The sequence below is a fragment of the Danio rerio genome, chromosome 21 (assembly GCF_049306965.1).
Source record: "Danio rerio strain Tuebingen ecotype United States chromosome 21, GRCz12tu, whole genome shotgun sequence".
Taxonomy (NCBI): Eukaryota; Metazoa; Chordata; class Actinopteri; order Cypriniformes; family Danionidae; genus Danio; species Danio rerio.
In genome coordinates, this window is record NC_133196.1 from 2,167,501 (window position 1) to 2,195,000 (window position 27,500).

A 27,500-nucleotide genomic window follows, 5' to 3' on the forward strand; every position below is an offset into this window, starting at 1 on the left:
GAAACTGAGGCTACAATTCACACAGACTCACCAAAACTGGACAATAGAAGATTGGAGAAACGTTGCTGCTCTGATGAGTCTCCATTTCTGCTGACACATTCAGATGCTCGGGTCACAATTTGGCATCAACAACATGAAAGCATGGATCCATCCTGCCTTGTATCAGCGGTTCAGGCTGGTGGTGGTGGTGTAATGGTGTGGGGGAGATTTTCTTGGCACACTTTGGGTTCATTAGTACCAATTGAGCATCAACGCCACAGCCTACCTGAGTATTGCTGCTGACCATGTCCATCCCTTTATGAGCACAGTGTCTCCATCTTCTGATGGCTACTTCCAGCAGGATAACGCAGCATGTCATAAAGCCTGAATTATCTCAGACTGGTTTCTTGAACATGACGATGAGTTCACTGTACTCAAATGGCCTCCACAGTCACCAGAGCTCAATCCAATAGAGCAGCTTTGGGATGTGGTGGAACGGGAGATTGGCATCATGGATGTGCAGCCGACAAATCTGCAGCAACTGTGTGATGCTATCATGACAATATGGAGCAAAATCTCTGAGGAATATTTCCAGTATCTTGTTGAATCTCTGCCATTAAAGATTAAGGCAGTTCTGAAGGAAAAAAAGATCCAACCCGGTAATAGTAAGGTGTACCTAATAAAGTGGCCGGTGAGTGTATATAGTCAATTTTACAAAAGTTTCTTTCAATTCTGGCGATCAAATAACATACACACCCACTATTAACATCATTATAACATCATACAGTTTCAGGCTTTTGTACAGTTTGTTTTGTGCACATGATACAGCTAATTTTAAACATTATACACGCGTCACGCCGGCTGCCATCCTGCGTGCTGACGTACGGAGGGTGTGTGCGTAGGGGGCGTGGCCAGCGTACGTCATGACGCTGTGATAACAGTGACACCGATCAGCAGCTCTATATCGGAATTTGAGCGCTTTGGAGACACAGAAGAGGAAAGTAAACCCGTGAAGTCAGCAGCTTAAGCCTTTCTCTGTTTTCCACAGCCGGAACACGAGGACACTTCCCGCCACAGCGAGAACAATGGCGGTTTTAGGAGGCGCGTGCCGGCTCGTGCAGCGTAAGTGTGTTTACCAGTCTCCACACACACATGACATTCACACACACACAGTCACTCTCTCCGAGGTCATTATATAATCCACAGGTTCATTAAAGACGCAGAATGAAGGGTGTGTGAGGGCTAAAAATGAGCTGTGTTTTTGTCAGCTCTCTTCATGAAGGTTAAAGTGTTGGTGACTTTATTTCCTGCAGTTTTCCAGCTTCTAATTCAGTAATGGCGCAGTTGAAGCACGTGTTTTTAAATCTGCATTAATGTGCACGAGGTTTACATGCAGTGTTAAGCAGGAGTTAAAGTTTGCGAGGCGTTTAACATCATGTTACACAACACACGCTTTCACAACTTGCGTAACTGCGCCAACAGCGCCTCCCGGCGGCCGCGCGGCGCCACTGCAGCGCTCTCACTCGGTCAAAATAATTATTAATTTTAGTTTAATTATTTTAAATTCTGATTCTTGCACGTTTTATTTTATTTAAAATTTTCTCTCAGTAAATGTATAAAACAGACATGCTTATCGTAATGAATTTCTGTTATGTTCAAGAGGACAGAAGAAATTATAAAGGATATTTTTTGATTGTGCAAGTCGTAATATTCTGTTATATATTATAAATAAATATAATATACATATAAAAAATGACAAAACTATGCAATAAAATATTTAAAAACTAGTAATATACACAATAGCCACATATGTGTATAATGTAATGTTGTGTGTGTTTGTAAAATATAATTAAAGTATACATGAAATAGTTTATTATATCAATGATGATACCAATCATCACATTTTTATAATGAAAACTAATAAACTAACATATATACTGTACAATGTGCAGTGTTATGTAAACATTAATGTACGATTTTAAATAAATATCTTTTTAAAATGTTATTATTTGTTGATTAATATCACTTTTTTTAATTCAGCGCTCTCACTCGGTGAAAATAATTATTAATTTTAGTTTAATTATTTAAATTTATGATTTGTGCTCGTTTTATTTGATTTAAAACCGGCTCTCAGTAGATGTACAGAATAGATATGCCAATCGTAATGTATTTATATGCTGTTCAGGAGGACAATAAGTTGCATAAGATATTTTTGATTGTGCAAGTCGTTATATTCAGCTTTATATCATAAAGAAATATATAATACATATGAATATATATTACAAAAATAGGGAATAAAATATTTGAAAAGTAGTAGCATAAACTGGTTTGGAATATCAATGATAATAATACCAGTCATGACATTCTCATAATGAAAACTAATATATAAACGGCGTACAAGCTGCAGTGTTGTGTAAATAATAACGTATAATTTTAAATTAATATTTTTTAATTTAATTAATAGTTGATAATATCACAAATAATTATTTTATTTTCTGATTTTTAATGATTTTATTAATTTAAAGCAGGTTCTCAGTGGATATATAAAATATACAAACTTATCATATTAGATTTATGTTGTTTAAGAGGACCGAATAAATTGTAAAGGATATATTTGATAGTGCATATTCTGTTATATGATAATATAATTACAAAAAATGTAATAATATTTATATTTTTTAATTAGTAGTATACACAATAGCTAAATATGTGTATAATGTAATGTTGTGTGTGTGTGTGTGTGTGTGTGTGTGTGTGTGTGTGTGTGTGTGTGTGTGTGTGTAAAAGTGTAATTAGAGTGTAAAATAGTTCATAATAATACCAGTCATGGCTTTGGGTTAATTAATATAATGAAAACTAATAAACTAATATAAATTAATATATAAACTGTGTACAATCTGCTGTGTTGTGTGAACATTAATTTATTATTAAAACATCATTTGGGAAATATTTAAAGTAGAAAAAAAATCAAATATTTTTTTTTATTTCCCAAATGATGTTTAACAGAGCAAAGACATTTTCACAGTTTGTCTGATAATATTTTTTCTTCTGGAGAAAGTCTTATTTGTTTTATTTCGGCTAGAATAAAAGCAGTTTTTAATTTTTTAAACACCATTTTAAGATCTATATTATTAGCCTCTTTCAGCTGTTTTTTTCGATAGTGTACAGAACAAACCATCATTATACAACAACTTGCCTAATTACCCTAACCTGCCTAGTTACCCTAATTAGCCTAGTTAAGCCTTTAAAGTCACTTTAAGCTGTATAGAAGTGTCTTGAAGAATATCTAGTCTAATATTATTTACTGTCATCATGACAAAGAGAAAATAAATCAGTTATTAGAGATGAGTTATTGAAACTATTATGATTAGAAATGTTGAAAACATCTTCCGTCTGTTAAACAGAAATTGGGTAAAAATTAAGCGGGGCTAATAACTCCCCCTGTTATATATATATATATAGAGCAGAAACACTAAATGTCACACTGTCAATCTTTTTCAGTATTGTGCAGCCCTGAAACAAGCACACATTCATGATCAAGCACAATGACTAGGATTAGTAACCAACTCTTAGCCTACTTTAGGGGGTTTTACGATAAGAAAGTCCATCAAACTTTGTCCTAATTTCTTCACACAGAAATATCTGTACATCATTATTTGCCTGACGTTTGATTTATTTCTAACTTACTATGGACTTTGTATATGCGTCTTCAGGATTTCAGTGATGCTAAATTATTAATCACATCCAATATATATATATATATATACATGCATGTGTGTGTGTTTGTGACAGAAGTTTTTACAGTGCAACAAAATAATGGTGACTGGAAAAAATAGCACAGATAATACACAGATAATATAAAATAAAGGTCATACAGGAATAAATAAAAGTACCTAGAGAGGAAAAACATGCTAATTTGGTATATTTTTACACATTATATTATTGAAATGTAAACAAAGTAGGTATTTGAATAAATAAAAGTGTGTATAAATAGTGTTGTTCCACTATTATTATCAAGTGTTCATTCATTTCTATGGAGGAAAACTCCTGTGTAGTACTGTTTTTCTCTAAATTGTGTGTGTGTGTGTGTGTGTGTGTGTGTGTGTGTGTGTTTCAGTGGTCAGATGTGGTTCTCCTGTGGGTTTGTGTTTGTCTTCATCTCTCAGACGACAGTCGACGGCCACAGCAGCGGCGTTCAACACCACAGCCACTCCAGAGACTAAAGAGAGCAGGTACACACACACATACTGTACACACATACTGTATACACACACTCACACACACACACACATACACACACACACACACACACACACACACACACACACTCCTATACAGACTCATACACGCTTATATACTGTACTCATATACACACACTGCCACAACCCCCCCTCACACACACCCAGTCAATAACACACACACTCTCTCTCACACACACATACACACACTGCCACAAACACACTGGCAAAAATAAAGTCCAAACACATGCGCTATAGCGGAATTGATTAACTAAATTGTCCGTAGTCTATAAGTGTGTATGGGTGTTCCCCAGTACTGGGTTGCAGCTGGAAGGGCATCCACTGCAAATAACATATGCTGGAATAGTTGGCAGTTCATTCGGCTGTGGCGACCTCTGAAATAGAGACTAATCGGAAGGAAGATGAACGAATAGAAGATTTCTAAAAGTCTTCAGCTTCAACACAAAAGAAAAGCTTTAAAGTGTGGAATATTTCCTGCTGTCTGGACTTCTCATGTGCAGCATTCTCTCAGGGTTTACATTAATGCTTTTAGCTGACGGTTTTAAAAACGGGGCTTTTCTTTTCTCCACTAAGTCTGACTCTTCTGCATGACTGAACATTCACTGAGATGACTAAAGAAATACTGTGTTTTCACTACAGAAAACCCAAAACAGGCATTCTGATGCTGAATATGGGCGGTCCAGAGAAGCTGGAGGATGTTCATGATTTCCTGCTGCGCCTCTTCATGGATACAGACCTCATGCAGCTGCCCGTGCAGAAGTAAGAAAGACTATTCAACATTTATAGGTCTAATATATACACTTCCTGACAAGTTTATTTTTTATTTTTATTATTTTTATTATTTTTTTTATTAACAAGAACCAGCATGTACAGTTTTCTTATACAATACAATACAATCACTTTACATTTCTTAACAAGAATGAAATGAGTGAAAAAACATAAAGGAGAAGAGAAAGAAAAAAAAACAGAGGAGAGGGTACATAATTATCAAACTACATATAAATATGTTTCGCACATTTTCCAATTTTAGTTATTTACAAGAGTTAGTAATGCACTTTTTTTTCTTTTCTTTTTTTTTTTTACAGGAAATTCATTTATACAAACATTTTATGTAAAAATGTTAAAGGGTCACGACCAAAACAACACCAGAACACATGTGTTGAGCTGTTGACAGTCATATATGTGTCACACACTGCTAAAAACACTATTAGGACACCTATATTTCACTTAAAAGTGTAAATTGGTTGTTTTTACGTTATTTCAAGCAAATTCGTACTTCCTGTTTGAAACGAATTTTTGAAGCTGCGTCACGGTCATGACATAATAGCGTGTATTCCAGCGTGCAGACTGGACGTCTGTGCCAGAGTGTGTCTTATTACGTCTTATAGTGTGCTGCATTAATGCATGAGTAAGGCTTGGTTCAAACCAATCAGCGCGCTCTATTGTGCAACTTCATTAATATTCATTAGTGTCACAGTGTTTAGACGGCAGAGACGCCACGTTGTGTTGGCAAAACAAGCGTGAAGTGTTGCTTTTATAGTTTGCTGCAGTGAAGTTTTGTTTTCATTTTCTCTCTGTGAGAGCGCAGCTGGAGTCACATGTGGATTAACAGTGTACGCGACGCTCGACAACAATAACTTGCGTGTCTGAGGAGGATTATTGTTTATCTGAGAGCTGTTCTCATCTGCAAACGCTGAGATCCGGATTCGCTTTAGTCTCCTCTTAATAAAGACGCGGCTCTAGCTTCTGGTGATTGTCCTGTCTCTACAGATTTGGTGAGTGAGCGACCAGCGCTCTTTGTTTATTCAGTTTGTTCGTATTGAACTAAGTTAACTATTGCACTGAGTGCAGAAATGTTAGCACTACAACCAAACCGCATTTTGTGACCGGAATAACACAGGCGGGTTTCTGACGCTACCTGCCGTGTGCATCTAAGTTTCCGGGAAATGCTGAGGTTTTTTTTTTTCTCTCTCATTCGCCGTGCGGTAGAGCAGTTCCTCGAATCAAATATCTCGTTTGTCGCGAGGGACATGAATGAATTCCCTGAATGAAAGAGCCAAACTGCAGTTAAAGTCCAACATTTAATAATTTGGCAAATAATTCGACAACAGATGTCCATGTAAACACAGTCGCGTGCCCAAATAGACACTCCCACAACGTGCCTCTTTTCTTCCTCCGACACTCCCCCCTAAACAGAGCTGGACACGCCCACTTTTCTGGCTTTTTCCAAAGTAGAGGTGTGAAAACACCCTGCTGAAACGAGGGGGTTTCATGGCCCTTTAAAGGAGGAGCATATATTAATTGTTTGAATTGCTTTTCTATTTTGAGACTTGGAAATCACTTTTATATACATTTGAATCTCTTTTTTTAACACCATGAAGAGAGGTTTGCTTTTGGAAAACTTGGATCCTGACAAGTCTTAGGAACACTTTGGTCTCAGTTTTATTTCTACAAATGTATTTAACTACAAATCTGTATTATTTCTACAAATATTATTCCAGAAATATACAATTTATTGTTTTTAATAACATTAATAATCCAATATATTACATTTCTACATTTTAATATCATCACATTTTAATTAGGTAATTTATTTGTTTATTTATTATCAATATTATCCCATAATTAGTATCCCATATATTTTCAGATACTATATTTGTCTGTCATTGTATATTATAAAAATAATAATGTGAAAATTAAAACTTAGACTTGTAGGTTTAGTAACTTAAGACTTATGATTGCATTCATATACAGCAACTCTGTGATAACCCGAAGTATCCTCACTTTAGAGAAAGTGTCTTGCTAAATGAGTAATTGTAACATTGGGAGTGAAGTTGTTTTATTGCCTCTCAAACACTTCTTTATTGCAGTAAACTCGGGCCATTCATTGCCAAAAGACGCACCCCAAAGATCCAGGAGCAGTACAGTAAGATTGGCGGAGGGTCTCCTATTAAAGCCTGGACCACCATGCAGGGGGAAGGAATGGTGAAACTGCTGGATGAGATGTGTCCGGACACGGGTGAGAGATTCACAGATAATACAGACTCAGATCATTCTACATCAATGCTTTAAGCTCTACAATATATTAGTTGCATCCAAACTTTGCTTGTCATATATATGCGTGTGTCATATACTGTTAAAGTCAGAATTATTAGAATTATTCCCCCGCCTGTATACACAGGGTGTCCGCGGGGTCTTAAAAAGTATTAAAAGTTGATAAATTAATTTTGAGAAAATTAATGCCCTTAAAAGATATTAAAAAGTCTTAATCTTAATCCTAAATCTTCCTCAAGCATTGTCCAAGTTTTTGTTCAAGTGTTTGACTCCAAAAAAGCATAAACATATTTATTTTCCTCTATTGTTTCGGGCCGGGTGCATCCGGCCAAACTCCTATCTCCATGAAGGTGATGTGATGCGATGCTCTCCACTTAGTGAAACCATAAAGCAGGGCTATTTAATCGGTGGCCCGCAAGGCAATTAGTTCCGGCCCTCCAAATACTGTGACCAAGACATCAAAAATAAATTTAGTTCAGTCGAAAAATTGCCGCTATAGTTATGAAGTGACGTGCATCTGTTCAAAACAGCACGAGCTGCAGTTGAAGGCTGCGCAGAGCGTGACGCCCCATTCACACGGGGTGTCAGCGTCAACGCTTCCCGTTCACTTTGAATGGGTGACGTCAGGCGTTGCCGAATAGCATTGTGGATCCGTTAGCCCCGCTTCAGAGGTGTTGCTCGCTGCAGAAGTTGGGACTAGCTCAACTTTAAGAGCTGACAGAAGCGTCAGCCAATCAGATCGCTGTATGCAAATACACCAGCTAGACAGTGGCCTATTGCTGACTGAATTTCATTGGCTGACGCTGCTATGACGATCACTTCAGACTCGCCTTCAGTCAAGCGTTGACGATGAAGCCCCCGTGTGAATTGGGCGTGAGTCACCTGACATTAAGCGAGCAAGTGGCGCGAACAGCTGAAAACATTTGGATACTTAAGCTTAAAGGCTTCTCAACGCCGCATTTCGGAACAAAACTACTGCAACTAAACAAAGTTATGCCACCTGTGCGCTAGTTTAAAGTTCAAAGCTTATATTACGTCTTTTCCACACGCAAGTTTATTATTTCCAATGTAAGAATATATGCCAATATACGCGCGCAAGCAGAGCGATGGCTTGCGCCTTTCAGACGCACTGAGTAGAAAACATCTCACGCTGTAGTAGTAAGAGTTGTGCGTGGCTCTTTGTGCATATTAAACAAAGAATACTGTTGAAAGCAGAAGTTTACATACACTGTATTAAAAGGCAGGTAACCATTTAAAGCAGGGGTCACCAAACTTGTTTCTGGAGGGCCGGTGTCCTGCAGATTTTAGCTCCAACCCTAATCAAACACACCTGAACAAGCTAATCAAGGTCTTACTAGGTGTACTTAAAACACCCAGGCAGGTGTGTTGATGCAAGATAGAGCTAAACCCTGTAGGGACACCGGTACTCCAGGACCAGGATTGGTGACCCCTGATTTAAAGAAAAGTCAGATGTTAATGTGACTAAAATTTTTCTCCTTTAGGTAAGTAAGGATTATCACATTTGTTTCTGTTCTGCATAATAGCAGAATAATGACAGAGAGAGAGATTTGTTGAGAAATAGTTTTAACTCTTCTTGAAAGTCAAGTTTGCACACAGTAAGATTATTCTGCCTCTGATAAAGCTCAGATGATGATGTCAAGGTTTGGGAGGTTTCTGATTGGCTATTTGACAACATTTGAGTTAATGTGAGGCACGACTGTAGAATAGTATTGAAGGAAAAGCTCAAACACACTGCCTCCTTGTGTGACAACATGGGGAAATCAACAAGCCAGAATCAGCAACAAAGCCAGATTACCATTAGCTAAATGACACTGGGAAAAACACTAATGTTTAGAGACATGTCCTGTCCTCTGATGGAGCTAAGATTGAACTGTTTGGCCATAATGAGCAGGGTTACATTTGGAGGACAAAGGGAAAAGTGCACAAGCCTAGAAACACCATCCCAACTGTGAAGTATGGGGGCGGCAGCATCATGTTGTGGGGCTGTTTTGCTGCAGGAGGGACTGGTCCACTTCACAGCATAGATGGCATCATGAAGACAGAACATTATGGAGAAATACTGAAGCAACATCTCAAGACATCAGCCAGGAAATTACAACTTAGCCACAAAAGGCTCTTCCAAACAGACCATGACCCTAAGCATGCTGCTAAATGAGTTCAAATGTGCTTTAAGGGCATCAAAATGAATGTTTTGGAGTGGCCATCACAAAGCCCTGATCTCAATCCTATAGAACATTTGTGGGCAGAGTTGAAAAAAAGCTTAAATACCTAATATACTAAACTTTTAGTCTGATTTACCATCAGACATTTAAAATAATGGTTATGTTTATCTTTTTAGAGTGCATGTAAACTTCTGGTTTCAACTGTATGTTAGACAAATTATTACAAACCATTCTCATCAAATCATTACGTATATATGAACGCAGATGATAACAACAGTTCATTTAAACACTTACCTAATATAAAGCTTACATTTACATTAGACGTAATAACCGTGAAACATGATTATTCTTCAGACTAAATAATCGTACAGCCAAATCTATAATCATTGCATCCATAATTGTTATACAGTTCAAAACAGAACATATATCTGAATGTGAAGAACATACGAAGAAGCCTACTGAAGCAATGCACTGCTTTTGTTGTGCTTTGAAATACAACATTTGAATGTCTGTAAAAGAAAAAGCCACAATGCACTGACCTTATGTAGTTTCAAAATACAATATATTAACATTTTAACTGTAGAAAAATACAATGTGGGTGTCTTAAGGAGGAAAAATACAGCATATGGGCTCTTATATGCTGTTGTGTCATCATCACTCATATTGCAAGTCATATCTCTCCGGGCCTTCATTTGGGGTGGTTTTCATGAACCGGCCCCCATGACAAATTAATTGAACAGCCCTGCTGTAGAGCAAAACAGACAGCAAAATGGGAAAATGCAAGTTTGCATCTCCTGGTTGAAGAAAGACGAGTATAAACAGTTGAAACTTGTTGCTGAAAATAACCATGTAATTTGTTCTTACAAGGTTGCTTCTTCTGAGCTTATCTAAGTTATGTTGCACGGTTGTGCTCCATTCATTTATTTAACTACAGCTGTTTATTAACAACTGCTTATTAAGTTAAAGGTTTGACACTGATTAGAACTCGAAGTGGCGATGAGTTCTTAAAATATTCTGAGACGGTCTTTAAAAAGTCTTCAAATGGATTTAAATTACCTTTAAATGATATGGGAAATAAGGCTAAACGCTATATCGTTTCAGCATCGAAATCGCTTTGTGGGAGTGCGATAGTCCGCATCTGCAATGTCAAGTTTTGATTTTATTTAACCAGGAAGCACAGTTCAGAGCACATGATGTGATTGCAGAATTTAACCCTAAAGTAATAATAATATTCTAATATAATATGATATAATATAATACAACCCGGGCGAAGCAGGGGGTAGTGTTGTCACCTCACAGCAAAAAGGTTGCTGGTTCGAACCTCGGCTCAGTTGGCGTTTCTGTGTGGAGTTTGCATGTTCTCCCTGCATTCCTGTGGGTTTCCTCCGGGTGCTCCGATTTCCGCCACAGTCCAAAGACATGCAGTGCAGGTGAACTGGGTAGGCTAAATTGTTCGTAGTGTGTGTGTGTGCGTGTGTGCGTGCGTGCGTGTGTTTGTGAATGTTTCCCAGAGATGGGTTGCGGCTGGAAGGGCATCCGCTGAGTAAAAATGTGCTGGATAAGTTGGCGGTTCATTCCGCCGTGGTGACCCCGGATTAATAAAGGGACTTAGCCGACAAGAAAATGAATGAATATAATACAACCCTAATATATTATATGAAAGGTTTTTATTGTGATGTGTTTTGATCTGCGACTAAGATTTCAAGTGAATTTACTCCATTTAGCCACAAGAAATGCTAAAGTTTGCCACTTTAACAAATAATGATGTTCATTTCTACAACAAAGACTCTGTGTGGGGTTATTTTACAGCTGTTTATTGAATTTATGTACTTTAATACTGTTAAACTCCACTGAAAACTATAAAGTGCTTACTATTTTATTTTTATTATTGTTTTGTTGTCTTCATTTGTGCTTTAATTTCTTTATTTGATATGTTTATGAATAATTTTGTACATCTGATGTCAGCTTACTGAAATGCAGTCAAACTTGTAGTCAAAATGTAGTGATGTTGATGTAGTCAAACTTCCAATTAAAGTAAAAATATGAATATAAAGCTATCTTGTGAAATTACAGTAGAAGTCAGAATTATTCGCCCCCCTTTGAGTTTTATTTTTTAAATATTTCCCAAATGATGTTTAACAGAGCAAGGAAATGTTCACAGTATGTCTGATAATATTTTTTCTTCTGAAGAAAGTCTTATTTGTTTTATTTCGGCTAGAATAAAGGCAGTTTTACATTTTTTAAACACAATTTTAAGGTCAATATTATTAGCCCCATTAAAGCTATATTTTTTCGATTAGTCTACAGAACAAACCATCATTAAACAACAACTTGCCTAATTACCCTAACCTGCCTAGTTATCCTAATTAACCTAGTTAAGCCTTCAAATGTCACTTTTAGCTGTATAGAAGCTGTATATATTGCTTTAAACTTCAAAAGAAATAATAGTTATGAATGGGAGATACTGTGAAAAATGTCTCGTTCTGTTAAACAACACTTGGGAAAGAATCACAATGTCTTCAGTGTTTTCTCAGCCTCTAATAGTGTTGGGTGTCCTTCTTTTGTCCTTTTCTTTCTGATGGTGTGGAGTGTCTTTTGTAACGGCTCATAAAGTAATCAGAGAGTAACACACAAACCGTCATCTTTGTTGTCTGTGTTGTGAGCTGATAAACAGCAGAGAGAAAAGAGTGTGTGTCAATGATAGATCAAGCTCAGAGGAGTGTCTCACACACCCTAAAACACACTCTCACACACACCTATGATAAACAGCAAGCTCTTCCACATCACTTCCTATTTGTTTCTCCTTTTGTGTAATTTTGACCGCTCTTTTTAGAAGTTTGACTATAATATATGTATTAATATTTTATAAGCCTTGCTTGGACAAGGGTTAAAATGAGTTGAAAAGTCTGCTGTAACACTTAAACAAATGCATATGTTTTGTTCAGTGTAATATAATTAAAATTAAAACGACAAAGGTAATGCTTGTTTTATACCTTTAAAACAAAATACTTATACTAATGCTAATAATCTAATTTATACATTTCTATTATACATTAATTTTTATTATACATTCATTTCTATTATACATTCAAATGTATAATAGAAATAACAAACATAATAATAATAAATAAAGCAAACTACGTTACATTAAAAACAAAGAAAGTTAGAAAAAAATAATAACTTGTGAAAAACTAATTTACTTTTTATTAATGTTTCTAATGTGTTAATGTGACTAAAAATGCTAGGATTTGGGTTTAATCTCTAGTAACCTAATAATGAAATATTGACAAATATAATCTTGAATTTAACCCCTAAAATATCATGTTAAAAAACAAATAAAAATTCATAAACTAAAAATTACTGTATAGAAATAATGTATAAAAATGTGTATTTATTATTATTATTATTATTATTATTATTATTATTATTATTATTATACACTGTAGGGATCTGTGCAATATAATTTGATTCATAATCAATTATAATAACGGTGTAAGATTGTTTCTATACGCATAAAAAACAAGTAAAATAAAAGTGAAAATGAAAATGTTTCTACATTAGTTTAAATAATTAAATAAACTAATTAATAAAGATGATGACGATGATAAAAAATAATTTCATTTAATTTAATAATACAAATATGTATAAATTAACTTGTTATTAATTGCAAAATTACAATGAATATATTTAAAATGATGATAATAATAATGCAAAATAATAATTACAATAAAACAAAGCTATAAAGGAGTGAATTAACCTTAAATAAACTTGGGTAAATGTGCAATTTTTGTATGTAAATGTGATCGTAAAATGCTATGATTTGGGTTTAATCAAAAGTAACCTGATGATAAAATATTTACAAACATTATATTGAATTTAACCCCCAAAATATTATATTAAATAAATAAAGAAAAATTCATAACCACAAACTTTATTTTAAAGGGACTGTATATTTAAATGTTTATTATTATTATTATTGTTGTTGTTATTATTACTACTACTAATAATATATATGCAACATGGTGATGTGAACATTGTAATTAAATAAATTTATTTTAAATAATTTAATTAATTTAATTCAATAATTGATATTATATTATATTTATTGTGTAATTTTCCAGAAAAAAGGCTTAAGCGTCGAAAAAAAAGGTACATTTATAAGTAAAAAATAGTTTAAGTAAAAAAAATCATAATGATAAAGCATAAGTGTTAATTAATTAATAAACAAATTAATTAATTTAAATAAATGAACAAATAAATAAAGAGGATGGCGATGATAAAAACAAAGTAAGAGCACAGGATAAACTAAGCATTAGCAGACATCAAATTGAGCAAATATCAACAAAACACAGACGAGTAATTTGACTCAAAACAAGACTAAATTGACATTTAACCAGGATTTCATTTGATTCAATAATGCAAATTTTTATAAATTAACTTCCAATTAATGGTAAAATAACAATGAATATATTAAAATAATTAGTAAAAATATTACATGAAAACAAAGCTAGAAAGAAATTAATTTAACCTTAAATAAACTTCTGTAAATGTGAAATCTTTTATATGTAAATGTGACAGTAGAAATCCTATGATTTGGGTTTAATCAAAAGTAACCTGATGATAAAATATGTACAATTATTATCTTGGATTTAACCCTCAAAATATAATATTCAATAAACAAATAAATAAACAAATATTCATAACCAGAATTTTATTTTAAAAGTACTGTATATTTAAATGTATAGTGTCATTATTAAAATTATTATTAATTATTATTTATTATTGTTAATATATATGCAACATGGTGATGTGAACACTGTAATTAAATTAATTTAAAATATATAATTTAATTAATTTAATTAAATAATTCATCATATCGATTGTGTAATTTTGCCAGGGAAAGGCTTAAGCGTAAAAAAAAAAGTAAATTTGTAAGTAAAAAAAATGTAAGTGAAAATAATCATAATGATAATGCATTAATTTCAATAAATAAATAAATTAACTAATTCATTAATTAATAAAGATTATGACCATGATAAAAAATGATTTCATTTGATTTAATGATACAAATATGAATAAATGAACGTGTAAGTAATTGTAAAATTATATAATTTACATATTTACATGTGTATTATTATTATTAATTTTAAAATAGCATAAAATTAAGTGAAATTGATCGTAATGATAATGCTTTAGTTTAAATAAATCAACTAATTAAATAATTAAAATAAATAAAGAGGATGATGATGATAAAAAAAAACAAAGTAGGAGGGCAACGCGGTGGCGCAATAGGTAGTGCTGTCGCCTCACAGCAAGAAGGTCGCTGGTTTGAGCCTCAGCTGGGTCAGTTGGCATTTCTGTTGGAGTTTGCATGTTCTCCCCATTCGTAAAACATATGCTGGATAAGTTGGCGGTTCATTCCGCCGTGAATAAACAGGATAAACAAAGCACTAGCAGACATCAAATTAAGCAAAGATCAACAAAACGCAAACGAGTAGTGCACAGTTAAGCAGGATTTCAGATAGTCTGAGGAACAGTGCTGGTGAATGTGTAATGAGTGATTTGTGTGTTTGTGTTTGTGCAGCTCCTCATAAGTTTTACATTGGTTTCCGGTACGTTCATCCGCTGACGGAGGAGGCCATAGAGTTGATGGAGAAAGATGGAGTGGAGAGAGCTGTGGCCTTCACACAGTACCCACAGTACAGCTGCTCCACCACCGGTAAGAGTTACAGATCATTTAGCATTTATAAAAGAACCTGTCTGCTGTAGCTGAACTCTGCTGTGTGTGTGTGCGCGTGTGTGTGTGTGTTATCAGGCAGCAGTCTGAACGCCATCTACAGATACTACAGTAATCGCGCCGACAGACCGAAGATGCGCTGGAGTGTGATTGACAGGTGGCCGACACACCCGCTGCTGATAGAGGTGAACACTGACGTTTACTCACACACCCTTTTTCTGCTCATTAATGCATTTTTACTAGCAGCCAGAAACATGAGTTTTGTAAGGGTTTAATGTCTTATTTCTGATCAGCGAACTGCGATTGATGTGATGTGTTTCCTGCAGTGTTTCGCGGAGCATGTTCGTAATGAGCTGGACAAGTTTCCTGTGGAGAAGAGAGATGATGTGGTGATTCTGTTCTCTGCGCACTCTCTGCCTCTATCTGTAAGTCTCTCCTCACCTTTCATTTATCAGCTTCGTACACTACACAGCTCTTCCCTCTGTGTGTGTGTGTGTGTGTGTGTGTGTGTGTGTGTGTGTGTGTGTGTGTGTTCGTGTTCGCTGTGTGTAATGAATGTTTCTTGTGTTCAATGTGTTCCATGTGTCATTTCTGTGTTCCATGTGTGATTCAAATGTACCATGTTTGTTCCATGTGTGTTCAATCTGTGTTCCATGGGATTCATGTGTTCCATGTGTCATTTCTGTGTGCCAAGTGTGTTCCATGTGTCATTTCTGTGTGCCATGTGTGATTCATGTGTTCTGTGTGTTCCATGTGTGTTCCATCTGTGTTCCTTATGATTCATGTGTTCCATATGTCATTTCTGTGTTCCAAGTGTTCCATGTATGATTAATGTATTCTGTGTGTTCTATGTAAGTTCAATGTATGATTTGTGTGAATTGTGTTACACCTGGGTTCCATGTGATTCATGTGTTCTGTGTCATTTCTGCGTTTCAAGTGTGTTCCATGTGTGCTCCATCTGTGTTCCATAGGATTCACGGGTTCCATGTGTCAATTCTGTGTTCCTAGTGTTTCATGTGTGATTCATATGTACCATCTGTGTTCCATATGTCATTTCTGTGTTCCAAGTGTGTTCCATGTGTGATTCATATGTACTATGTCTGTTCCATGTGTGATTCATATGTACCATGTCTGTTCCATGTGTGTTCCATCTGTGTTCCTATGATTCATGTGTTCCATATGTCATTTCTGTGTTCCAAGTGTGTTCCATGTATGATTAATGTATTCTGTGTGTTCCGTGTGTGTTCTATGTAAGTTCAATGTATGATTTGTGTGAATTGTGTTCCACCTGGGTTCCATGTGATTCATGTGTTCTGTGTCATTTCTGCGTTTCAAGTGTGTTCCATGTGTGCTCCATCTGTGTTCCATAGGATTCACAGGTTCCATGTGTCAATTCTGTGTTCCTAGTGTTTCATGTGTGATTCATATGTACCATCTGTGTTCCATATGTCATTTCTGTGTTCCAAGTGTGTTCCATCTGTGATTCATGTGTTTTATGTCTGTTGCATGTGTGAATCATATGTACTATGTTTGTTCCATGTGTGTTCCATCTGTGTTCCTATGATTCATGTGTTCCATATGTCAATTCTGTGTTCCAAGTGTCCCGTGTGTGATTCATGTGTACCATCTGTGTTCCGTGTGTGATACCATCTGTGTTCCGTGTGTGATTCAGATGTACCATCTATGTTCCGTGTGTGATTCATGTGTACCATCTGTGTTCCGTGTGTGATTCATATGTACCATGTGGGTTCCGTGTGTAAATCATATGTACTGTTTGTTCCATTTGTGTTCCATCTGTTTTCGTATGATTAATGTGTTCCATATATCATTTTATGTCAATTCTGTGTTCCAAGTGTCCCATGTGTGATTCATATGTACCATGTGTGTTCCGTGTGGGATTCATATGTACCATGTGGGTTCCGTGTGTAAATCATATGTACTGTTTGTTCCATTTGTGTTCCATCTGTTTTCGTATGATTAATGTGTTCCATATATCATTTTATGTCAATTCTGTGTTCCAAGTGTCCCATGTGTGATTCATATGTACCATGTGTGTTCCGTGTGGGATTCATATGTACCATGTGTGTTCCGTGTGTAATTCATATGTACCATGTGTGTTCGGTATGTAATTCATATGTACCATGTGTGTTCCGTGTGTGATTTATGTATTCTGTGTGTGTGTGTTCCATGTAAGTTCAATGTATGCTTTGTGTGAATTGTTACATATGGGTTCCATGTGATTCATGTGTTTCATGTGTCCTTTCTGTGTTCCATGTGTGCTCCATGTCTGATTCATGTGTTCCATGTAGCTCCATGTCTGATCCATGTGTTTCATGTGTGCTCCATGTCTGATTCATGTGTTCCATGTGTGTGTGTTCCAAGTGTGCTCTGTGTGTTTCAAGTGTGTTTTATGTGTATTCTATGCAAGTTCAATGTGCGATTTCTGTGAATTGTGTTCCATATAGGTAACGTGTTCCACGTGTGTGCCACGCATTGTGTTTGTTCCATGTGTGATCCTTGTGTAATCCATGTTTCACATGTGTATTCTATGTGTGATTCTTGCATTCCATGTGTGATCAATGTGTTCCATGTTTGTTCCATGTGTGATCAATGTGATCCATGTTTGTTCCATGTGTGATCAATGTGATCCATGTTTGTTCCATGTGTGATCAATGTGATCCATGTTTGTTCCATGTGTGATCAATGTGATCCATGTTTGTTCCATGTGTGATCAATGGGTTCCATGTTTGTTCCATGTGTGATCAATGGGTTCCATGTTTGTTCCATGTGTAATCAACGTGTTCCATGTGTGAATAATGTGTTCCTTGGTTGCTCTATGTGTGTTCTATGCATACAATGTGTGATACATGAGTTCCATGTGTGATCGTTGTGTTCCATGTTTATTCCATGTGTGATTCATGGGTGATCAATGTGTTGCATGGTTGCTCTATGTGTGTTCTATGCATGTAATGTGTGATACATGAGTTCCATGTGTGATCGTTGTGTTCCATGTTTATTCCATGTGTGATTCATGGGTGATCAATGTGTTGCATGTGTGTTCTATGTGGGCTTTGTGTCTTCCATACGTTCCATGTGTGATGAACATATTTTTGGAACACACAAAACATGTCCATCATGCATGGGATGCATGTGACAGTAAACACAAGGTACATGTGTAATGAAGGTTTCTCGTGTTCCATGTGTGATTATTGTGAGAATAGTTTGCTGGGTTCCATGTGTGTTTCCTGTGTGATAAATGCACTTGACATGTATCTTGTGTACTTCAGGTGGTGAACCGGGGTGATCCATACCCACAGGAAGTGGGCGCTACAGTTCAGAGAGTGATGGACCGACTGGGCCACTGTAACCCATACAGACTCGTCTGGCAGTCAAAGGTCAGTTTATATATATATATATATATATATATATATATATATCATAATATTTACCTTTATTGATTTTAAAAGTCATTGTAATTTAGTGCTTCATACATATTATGTGCTTCACATGATAGAGTACACCACACACAGATCTCTCCGTAACATTCATATTTTCTATAGAATGATTTTTAATATATATATATGTGTGTGTGTGTGTGTGTGTGTGTGTTCAGGTTGGGCCGATGGCGTGGTTGGGGCCACAGACAGATGAGGTCATCAAGGGTCTCTGTCAGCGAGGCAAGAGGAACCTGCTGCTGGTGCCCATCGCCTTCACCAGCGACCACATCGAGACGCTGCACGAGCTGGACATCGAGTACTCACAGGTCCTCGGAGAAGAGGTGTGTGTGTGTATATGTTTTTGTGACATATCAGGACAAATGTGTATCATGTCATAGGAATGACACCGGTATTAGAGACTGAATTATGAAGACACAGCTTCCTTTAAAGGGTTATGTGTAGGGTTGTGGAGGGGGACAAGGTTATAGTAGTTTTGCATTTTTCATTAGTTTTAGTTATTTTATTTTGAGTTTTTTTTTAAATGAAATTAGTTTTAACTAGTTTTAGAGGCAGATTTACTAGTTTTTATTTCTTTCTATATTTTGAAATTGCTTAGTTTTAGTTTCATTCATTCATTTTCTTGTCGGCTTAGTCCCTTTATTAATCCGGGGTCGCCACATCAGAATGAACCGCCAATTATCTAGCATATGTTTTAGGCAGCAAATGCCTTTCTAGCCGCAACCCATCTCTTGGAAACACCCATACACACACACACACACACCCATACACGCTCATACACTATGGACCATTTAGCCTGCCCAATTCACCTGTACCACATGTATTTGGACTGTGGGGGAAGCTGGAGCACCTGGAGGAAACCCATGCCAACGCAGGGAGAACATGCAAACTCCACACAGAAACGCCAGCTGAGGCTCGAACCAGCAACCTTCTTGCTGTGAGGCGACAGCACTAGCTACTGCGTCACCTAATTTTAGTTTAGTTTTTATTAGTTGTAGTGTTAGATTTATTTGTTTATTTTTTATAAATTAGAATATTTGTTAAGTGCTAGATACAAAATCATTAGACTCATCGGAATAATAACTCAACCAAAGATATCATTTTGAAACCTGTATGCAGAGGACACATGACCACTACCATCAATCCATCCTCACATTCAAATACAACATCCCACTAGATAGCAGGCCTAAGTACCATTCAATATGTGTAAACAACATTTATTTTTCCTTTCTAGTTTTCGTTTTTTCGTTCGTTTTCGTTAACTATATTAACCTTGAAGGGGGATAGAAAATACAGTTTGTACTGTATAAAAGCAATGAATACCTGTCTGACTGTCCCCACAATTCACAAAAACAAACGTGTGTGTGTGTGCTCATGAACATCAGAGCCTTCATTTAAACCACATGTTTTCAAAATACAAACGTGTTTTGGTTTGCTGTTAAGGTGTGGATTTTTGCGTGTTTGTAAAATTTTCTCTTATTGTTAATTAAAATTTTTATGATATAAATTTCTGTAATTTATTTTGCTACTTAACGCTCAAACAAACAAACAAACATAAAAGTGTTGCCGTGTGTGTGTTCAGGTTGGAGTGGAAAACATCAGAAGAGCAGAATCTCTGAATGGAAATCCACTGTTCTTCAGGGTAAGATCAGCTCAACGTTATCAACAACATCATCATATCAATAATAATAATGTCAGTATCGACCCGCATGCGCTCTTCAGGTCTGGATGTTCACCAGTCCGCTATAGGAACTGCACATTTATTTTGTAGCTAGCTCTAGTCTATTCTCTGTGTGTTTCTGAGCTTGGTTTGTTAACTGAGTTAGGGATGTGTGTGTGTGTGTGTGTGTGTGTGTGTGTGTGTGTGTGTGTGTGTGTGTGTGTGTGTGTGTGTGTGTGTGTGTGTGTGTGTGTGTGTGCATGTGTGAAAGAAACTCCACCGCGGCCCACTGAGTTTATTAAAACCCCTGAAATCAATCAAGACTTTAGCTGACTGAACACATCACACACACACACACACACACACACACATACACACACACACACACACACACACATATACACACACACACTTTTCCCGTTTCAATTCAGTGCTCTCTGTTTCAGTGTAATCTGTATCAGTGACCTTAGAAGTGTTCAGTTAATTTCTGTGCTGTCGGTTTGACATAATCATATTGTTAAGCTCAATAACTCATAATATATAAATATGCAGCACACAAATCCTGGATAAAATAATTAAAAATACTATTATTTTTGATGTATAATATTAAAATAATTTTTATTAAAAACGTCATACATTATACATTTAATTTATGGATGTTGTCGTTTATTTGACTTAATTCATTGTTTAATTTTAATATTAGATATAAATAATAATTACGTAAATAGATTTGTATATTTATTTATGCTTCTGTCTGTATCTGTAGTGAGTGTGCATGTGTGTGTATGTATTTTTAAATTAAGATGGTAAAATAATAACAATAATACAATAATTTCATGCGTAAAAATTGTAAGTTAACAGACTAATTAAATGGGTATTTCAGAAAATGTCAATTTATTGATGATTATTTTTGTTTTTTAATTAGATTAATTTCCTCAAGCTGTAAGTGTATGTGTGGATATATTCACTTATCGGCCACTTTATTAGGTACACCTCTCCAACTGCTCGTTAACGCAAATTGGCCAATCACATGGCAGCAACTCAATGCATTTAGGCCCCGTTTACACTAATGCGTTTTCGTTTTAAATCCGTCCACACTACACTGGAGTTCTCGAGCGCTGAAAACGGAGCGTTTCGAAAACGCTGGAGAGGCCGTTTCATCCTAAGACGCTGCTGCTCCGTCTCAGTGTGGATGGGGGAAAACAGAGACATCTGAAAACAGAGGCGGGGCTGCTGACATTCTGATTGGGGCTTTTCCTCAATATTAAGTAGCCGACACACACAGTTCAGTCTCGCATCCTCTCCTTGTAAGTTCAGACTTTGCAAGTTTGATATGGAAAACAGACTCTCAAGGACATGTCCGGTAAATCTTCAAAGGGAACAGTGTACTTTAAAACCTTATTCACATCATCCTGGCTACATTGTTTCACTTTCTCATTCATTCATTTTCTTGTCGGCTTAGTCCCTTTATTAATCAGGGGTCGCCACATCGGAATGAACAGCAAGTTTTCATGCAGCGGATGCCCCTCCAGCCGCAACCCATCTCTGGGAAACAACCACACACACACTCATACACTATGGACAATTTAGCCTACCCAATTCCCCTGTAACGCATGTCTTTGGACTGTGGAAGAAACCCACATGAAGGCAGGGAGAACATGCAAACTCCACACAGAAACACCGACTGAGCCGAGGTTCGACCCAGCGACTTTCTTGCTGTGAGGCGACAGCACTACCTACTGCGCCACTGCCTTGCCCTGTTTCACTTTCTCAACAGTAAAATGAAAACATGATGTAAGGAACTGCTATTTTCATTTTGATATTAACAAGTTAACAGACAGCAGAAATGCTGAGGCGTCGTGCTGCATCTTCACTGTGTGCATATTTATAATACAGAGCTCATATAACATCACTGCCTCCTTTCATTTTCATTTAAAATACGAAACGTATCCTCTGCTTTGCTGAATGTCAGTTTTAATAAACAATAATAGCCATTATTAAAGTATAACGCACTAAGTTTAAACGTTATAGGAAATAACGGCAAGCGATCAGTCAATATACATAATGTACGGGGTTACGTTAATTATTAACTGATCTTTGCGCTCAGCCAAAACACGTTACCTGTGAACAAGTAATCGATTCAGAAGATCAAAGTCGGGGAATATGTCGTTAGATAAAGACGATAAGATTAATTAAATGTAACGTTTAGCAAATATAGTGAGATTAGATCCAGCAGGGGATGCTTGATGAGCAGTCCGACCAGCACAGCTCTCATCTGGATAGAAATGCTGCAGCGCGTGCCAGAGAGTGTGTGTGTGTGTGTGTGGTCACGTGATGTGCGTTTTAGTGTGGACGGAGAGCTGTTCACAAACGCTGGGTGAAACACTAGTGTGGACGCGGATCTTTTTCATTCTAAAACCCTGTTTTAAAACTAAAACGCACTAGTGTAAACGGGGCCTTAGGCATGTAGACATGGTCAAGAGGATCTGCTGCAGTTCAAAGCGAGCATCAGAATGAGCAAGCAAGGGGATTTAGGAGACTTTGAACATGGGATGGTTGTTGGTAAAAATGTTCCTCTTGGCTTTTTTTCATTGTGTGTGTGTGTGTGTGTGTGTGTGTGTGTGTGTGTGTGTGTGTGTGTGTGTGTGTGTGTGTGTGTGTGTGTTTTCAGGCTTTGGCTGATCTGGTTCAGTCTCACCTGCAGTCTAATGAATCATGCTCTCGTCAGCTGACCCTGCGCTGTCCGCTGTGTGTGAACCCAACCTGTGCTCAAACCAAAGCCTTCTTCTCCAGCCAGAAACTCTGACCGCCGTTCATCTCTCATCTGGACAGCAGCGGCTCCAGGTGTGTGTGTGTGTGTGTATGTGTAAAGATTACGGACAAATAAACGCTCAAGTGCCGCACTCACCGAATGACATGCACTTTTACCCAGACTTGTGTTCCAGCAGCTGAAAGCATCCACATCTTCATCTATCTGTGCAGATTCTCCTCATACGTGAATGTGTCTTCCCTTAAAGAAACACTCCACGATTTTTGTAAATAGGCTCATTATACAGCTCTCCTAGATATATGTACCATATTTAAATCCATTTAGCCAATATCTGGCTCTGCAGGTGCAGTTTTAGCTTAGCTTAGCATAGATCATTAAATCGGATTAGACCATTAGCATCTCACTTAAAAAAAAATGACCAAAGTGTTCTGATATTTTTCCTATTTAAAGCTCTTATTAAGAGAAACAGATTTAAAGGTTGATGTTTTCTAGGGTGATATGACTAAGATCTCTACTTTCAATCTGGCGTAACAATCAAGGAGCGTTGCTGCCGTAGCAGGCGCTAGAAAATAATAATAGCAAAATAGCAACATTTAATTTTCAGTCAGTCTTAGTACCTGATGAATCTACAGAAGAGTCACACTTTAACTAGTAAAATTAAGAAAACTCTGATAATCTTTGAGTGAGATGCTAATGGTCTAATCTGATTCAATGATCTATGCTAAGCTAAGCTAAAAGTACTCCCGACTGACCCAGTAACGGCTTCAATAATGGGAAAACTCAACTGTGGAGCTGTGAAATGAGCCTATTTACAAAAACGAGGAGTGTCACTTTAAAAAACAAGAAATGCAGACAGAGAACATGCAATGTGAGCAGTCATCTGGGAACAAATGATACGATAATTAAACATGGTGCTAACATCATGCACATGTAATTGTGCATCAGGTCAGCTTCAAATGAACAGCTGACAAGAACAACCATATACTATTCTTTTATTACTCAGTGTTTTCTCTGTATGGACATGCTTAAATTAGATGCATTTACTGGAGAAACAAAATTGCTTGGGGTATATCTTCATTTTTTAATTAATTAACATTAAATAATCATTGACTTGCTTAAATTAAATGCATTTGCTAAAAAAGCTCTATTATTTAGGGTATATCTTTGTTTTGTTTTATGTATTTTTTTTTTTTATTATTTTCCTTCATTTATTTGTATTTATAATGCTTAAATTGACATTTAGTTTATTAATTTCTAATTTTCTTCTTGGCTTAGTCCCTTTATTAATCCGGGGTCGCCACACCGCAATGAACTGCCAACTTATCCAGCACGTTTTTACGCAGTGGATGCCCTTCCAGTAAGCTTCACATGCTTAAATTAGATTTGTTTACTGGAGAAACAAAATTGTTTGAGGTTTATCTTCATTTAATTTAATTTATTTATTTTCTTTTGGATTTTGTATTTATAATGCTTAAATTAACATTATTATGTATTGCCATGCCTAAATTAGATGCATTTACTGAATACGCTAAATTGTTTGGGGTGTATCTTCATTTAATTTAATTAATTAATTTAATTATTTTCCTTCATTTTGTTTTATTTATAATGCTTAAATTGACATTAATAAATTATTGATGCATTTACTGAATACGCTAAATTGTTGAGGGTTTATCTTCATTTAATTTAATTAATTAAAAAAAAAATTGTATTTATATTGCTTAAATTGACATTTATTTAATTAATCACATGCTTAAATGAAATGCATTTACCAGAGAAACAAAATTGTTTAGGGTTTATCTTCATTTAATTTAATTTATTTATTTTCTTTTGGATTTTGTAGTTATAATGCTTAAATTAACATTAATATGTATTGCCATGCCTAAATTAGATGCATTTACTGAATACGCTAAATTGTTTGGGGTGTATCTTCATTTAATTTAATTAATTAATTTAATTATTTTCCTTCATTTTTTTTATTTATAATGCTTAAATTAAAAAATTAAAAAATACCAGAGAAACAAAATTGTTTAGGGTTTATCTTCATTTTCTTTTCTTTTGTTTATTTCTTTTCTTTTGGTTTTTGTATTTATAATGCCTAAATTAGCCTTCATTAATTATTGACATGCTTAAATTAGATGCATTTACTGAATACGCTAAATTGTTTGGGGAATATCTTTATTTTATTTTATTTTATTAATACATTTTATTATTTTATTTTAATTGCATTAATAATGCTTAAATTGACATCATTTATTGACGTGATGCATTTACCAAAGAAGCTAAATTGTTTCAAGTATATTTTCATTTTGGCGATGCAGTGGTGCAGTAGGTAGTGCTGTCGCCTCACACCAAGAAGGTTGCTGGTTCGAGCCTCAGCCGGGTCAGTTGGCATTTCTGTGTGGAGTTTGCATGTTCTCCTTATATCCTGGCTGAGTTGGTGGTTCGTTCCTCTGTGGCGACCCCAGATTAATAAAGGGACTATGCCGAAAAGAAAATGAATGAATGAATATCTTTTTATTTTTAATTTTAATATTTAGCTGAAAATAACTTACTATATCTGGGTCAGAAGCATAATCTTGATTTCCTTATTTTAATCAAATTTTATTTCAGAAACAAAAGCTAATTATTTGCATTAGTTTTAAGCGTAAATTGATTTAATTTTTGACTTATTTAACATCCAAGTAATTTTGTTTCCCTAAAAATCTTGCAACTTGATTTATTTATGTTTTGATGTTTACTAGAAAACAACACAAGATGCTGAGTAAGAAAGTAATGTGCTTTTCCTTTATTTCTTCTGTGGAGATGAGCTGAAAAGCTCTTAAAAATCTGCAAAAGCAGAGTGGGCAGTGAGGTGTAAATGTTCCTCTGTGTTGAGTTTCTTCGCTGCTATTTTGCTTTACCTGAACACTTCCTAAATGTACAAGTGGTTCAAACTCGCTCATTTTGAGGCAGGAACCGGCGGACGTGCAGCAACTTTAACTATGAGATAAACACAAAACAAAACTTTCCATCCGGAGCTCCTTCACGAGACTCCACACTTGTGAAAATAGTGCGGCCTTCCGTGTCAACAAAATTCTGTCCAGCAAACTCACAAGCAGTTGAACTGTGCATACTTATCTACCTTTTAAGTTGTCGGAGCGTTTTATTTACTCGTCCTCGCCTCCTTGACCATAGTATTCCACTGCAACATCGCACACAGGAGATAAACAACGTCAGTATGTAATAACCTCTTATCATCTATTACTGAACCAATACCGAATTGTTCCCATCTGCATCACGGTGCACTGAAGAAACAATTAATTTTGACACCCCTAGTATTACCTACTCGCTCTCGCCTCCCTCACCATAGTATTCTAATGCGACATAGTGCATAGGAGATAGATGACGTCACTACACAATAACCGGTTGTGATCTATTACCGAATTGGATACCGAATTGTCCGCATGAGCATCGCGGTGCACTGAAGAAACAATTGATTTTAACACCCCGACTGATGCTCATATTTGATCGCATACGGTAACCCAGCAGGTTTTACAGGGTTAAACATGTCTCCACAGAAGAACTGAAGTGTTTGGAGAAAAAGTGTGTTTGACCTTTGACCTCTGAGCCTTCGACATGGTGTGCCTTTCAGCCTGTGCTTTAATGATCTACAATAAACACTCATCAGTGTGTGGAGCGCTAACACTGGAGCTGATGTGTGTGTGTGTGTGTGTGTGTGTGTTATTTATTTTTGCTTATGTTTTTGAGTCTTGTGATGTAGAAATCTTACCACATCTCTCACTTCCTGCTTGAGATCCTGTTTTTATGTAATTTCCTGCTGTTTCTCTCTCTCAGTCGTGATCTGTTCATCAAATTAAGGAGAAATATTATTAATTATGCAAATGTTCAAATTAAACATGTGCTTGTTCATGATAATGCAGTGTGCGAGTGTCTGAGAGAGAGCAGTAGCAGTAGATGATGGTGAAGTGAAACAGTGAAGCAGGCTTTCTGCTTGTTCAGATGCATGCTGGGAAGGACAGATGTGGCAGGAGCAGAAATCACAGCTCTTATGTCTCTGTGGGCCTTTATTTTTTGTTTTTGCACCCCAGAATGTGTGTTTGTGGGTCATTTGACATCAGCGTTCCCTCATAAACACACAAAACACTGAGACTGAACCACACAAGTGCTCATGTGCAGAGAAATGCCACAGTCAGTAATAATAACAATGATATTAATAATAACTGCTACAACAACAACAATAATAATAATAATTGTTATTATTATAGAGACGATATTAATATTATATAATGCTGATTATATATTTATATAATTTTGATAATAATAATAATAAGTATAAGAATAATTCATGTTTAATTATACATTGAATATTATACATTTAGCTGACTTTTTGTCTCTATGCATAA

The 27,500-nt window shown here is 36.0% G+C and overlaps 1 protein-coding gene across 4 annotated transcripts in view; it reads left to right on the forward strand.

The window, feature by feature from the left end:
- Positions 1 to 942: 942 nt before the first annotated feature.
- fech (ferrochelatase) overlaps positions 943 to 27,500 on the forward strand; it is a 31,504-nt gene continuing 4,946 nt past the window's right edge. The window contains exons 1-12 of one of the 4 annotated variants that reach the window (XR_012396584.1): positions 943 to 1,101; positions 4,097 to 4,211; positions 4,878 to 4,997; positions 7,109 to 7,257; positions 15,060 to 15,194; positions 15,291 to 15,397; positions 15,539 to 15,637; positions 18,500 to 18,607; positions 18,826 to 18,990; positions 20,250 to 20,309; positions 22,999 to 24,390; positions 25,573 to 26,784. Coding sequence is in view for 3 of the 4 variants with exons in the window: in XM_021468899.3 (XP_021324574.1) it covers positions 1,065 to 1,101; positions 4,097 to 4,211; positions 4,878 to 4,997; positions 7,109 to 7,257; positions 15,060 to 15,194; positions 15,291 to 15,397; positions 15,539 to 15,637; positions 18,500 to 18,607; positions 18,826 to 18,990; positions 20,250 to 20,309; positions 22,999 to 23,133 (1,230 nt within the window). In the remaining variant the exon portion in view is untranslated. 4 annotated transcript variants of the gene reach the window in all.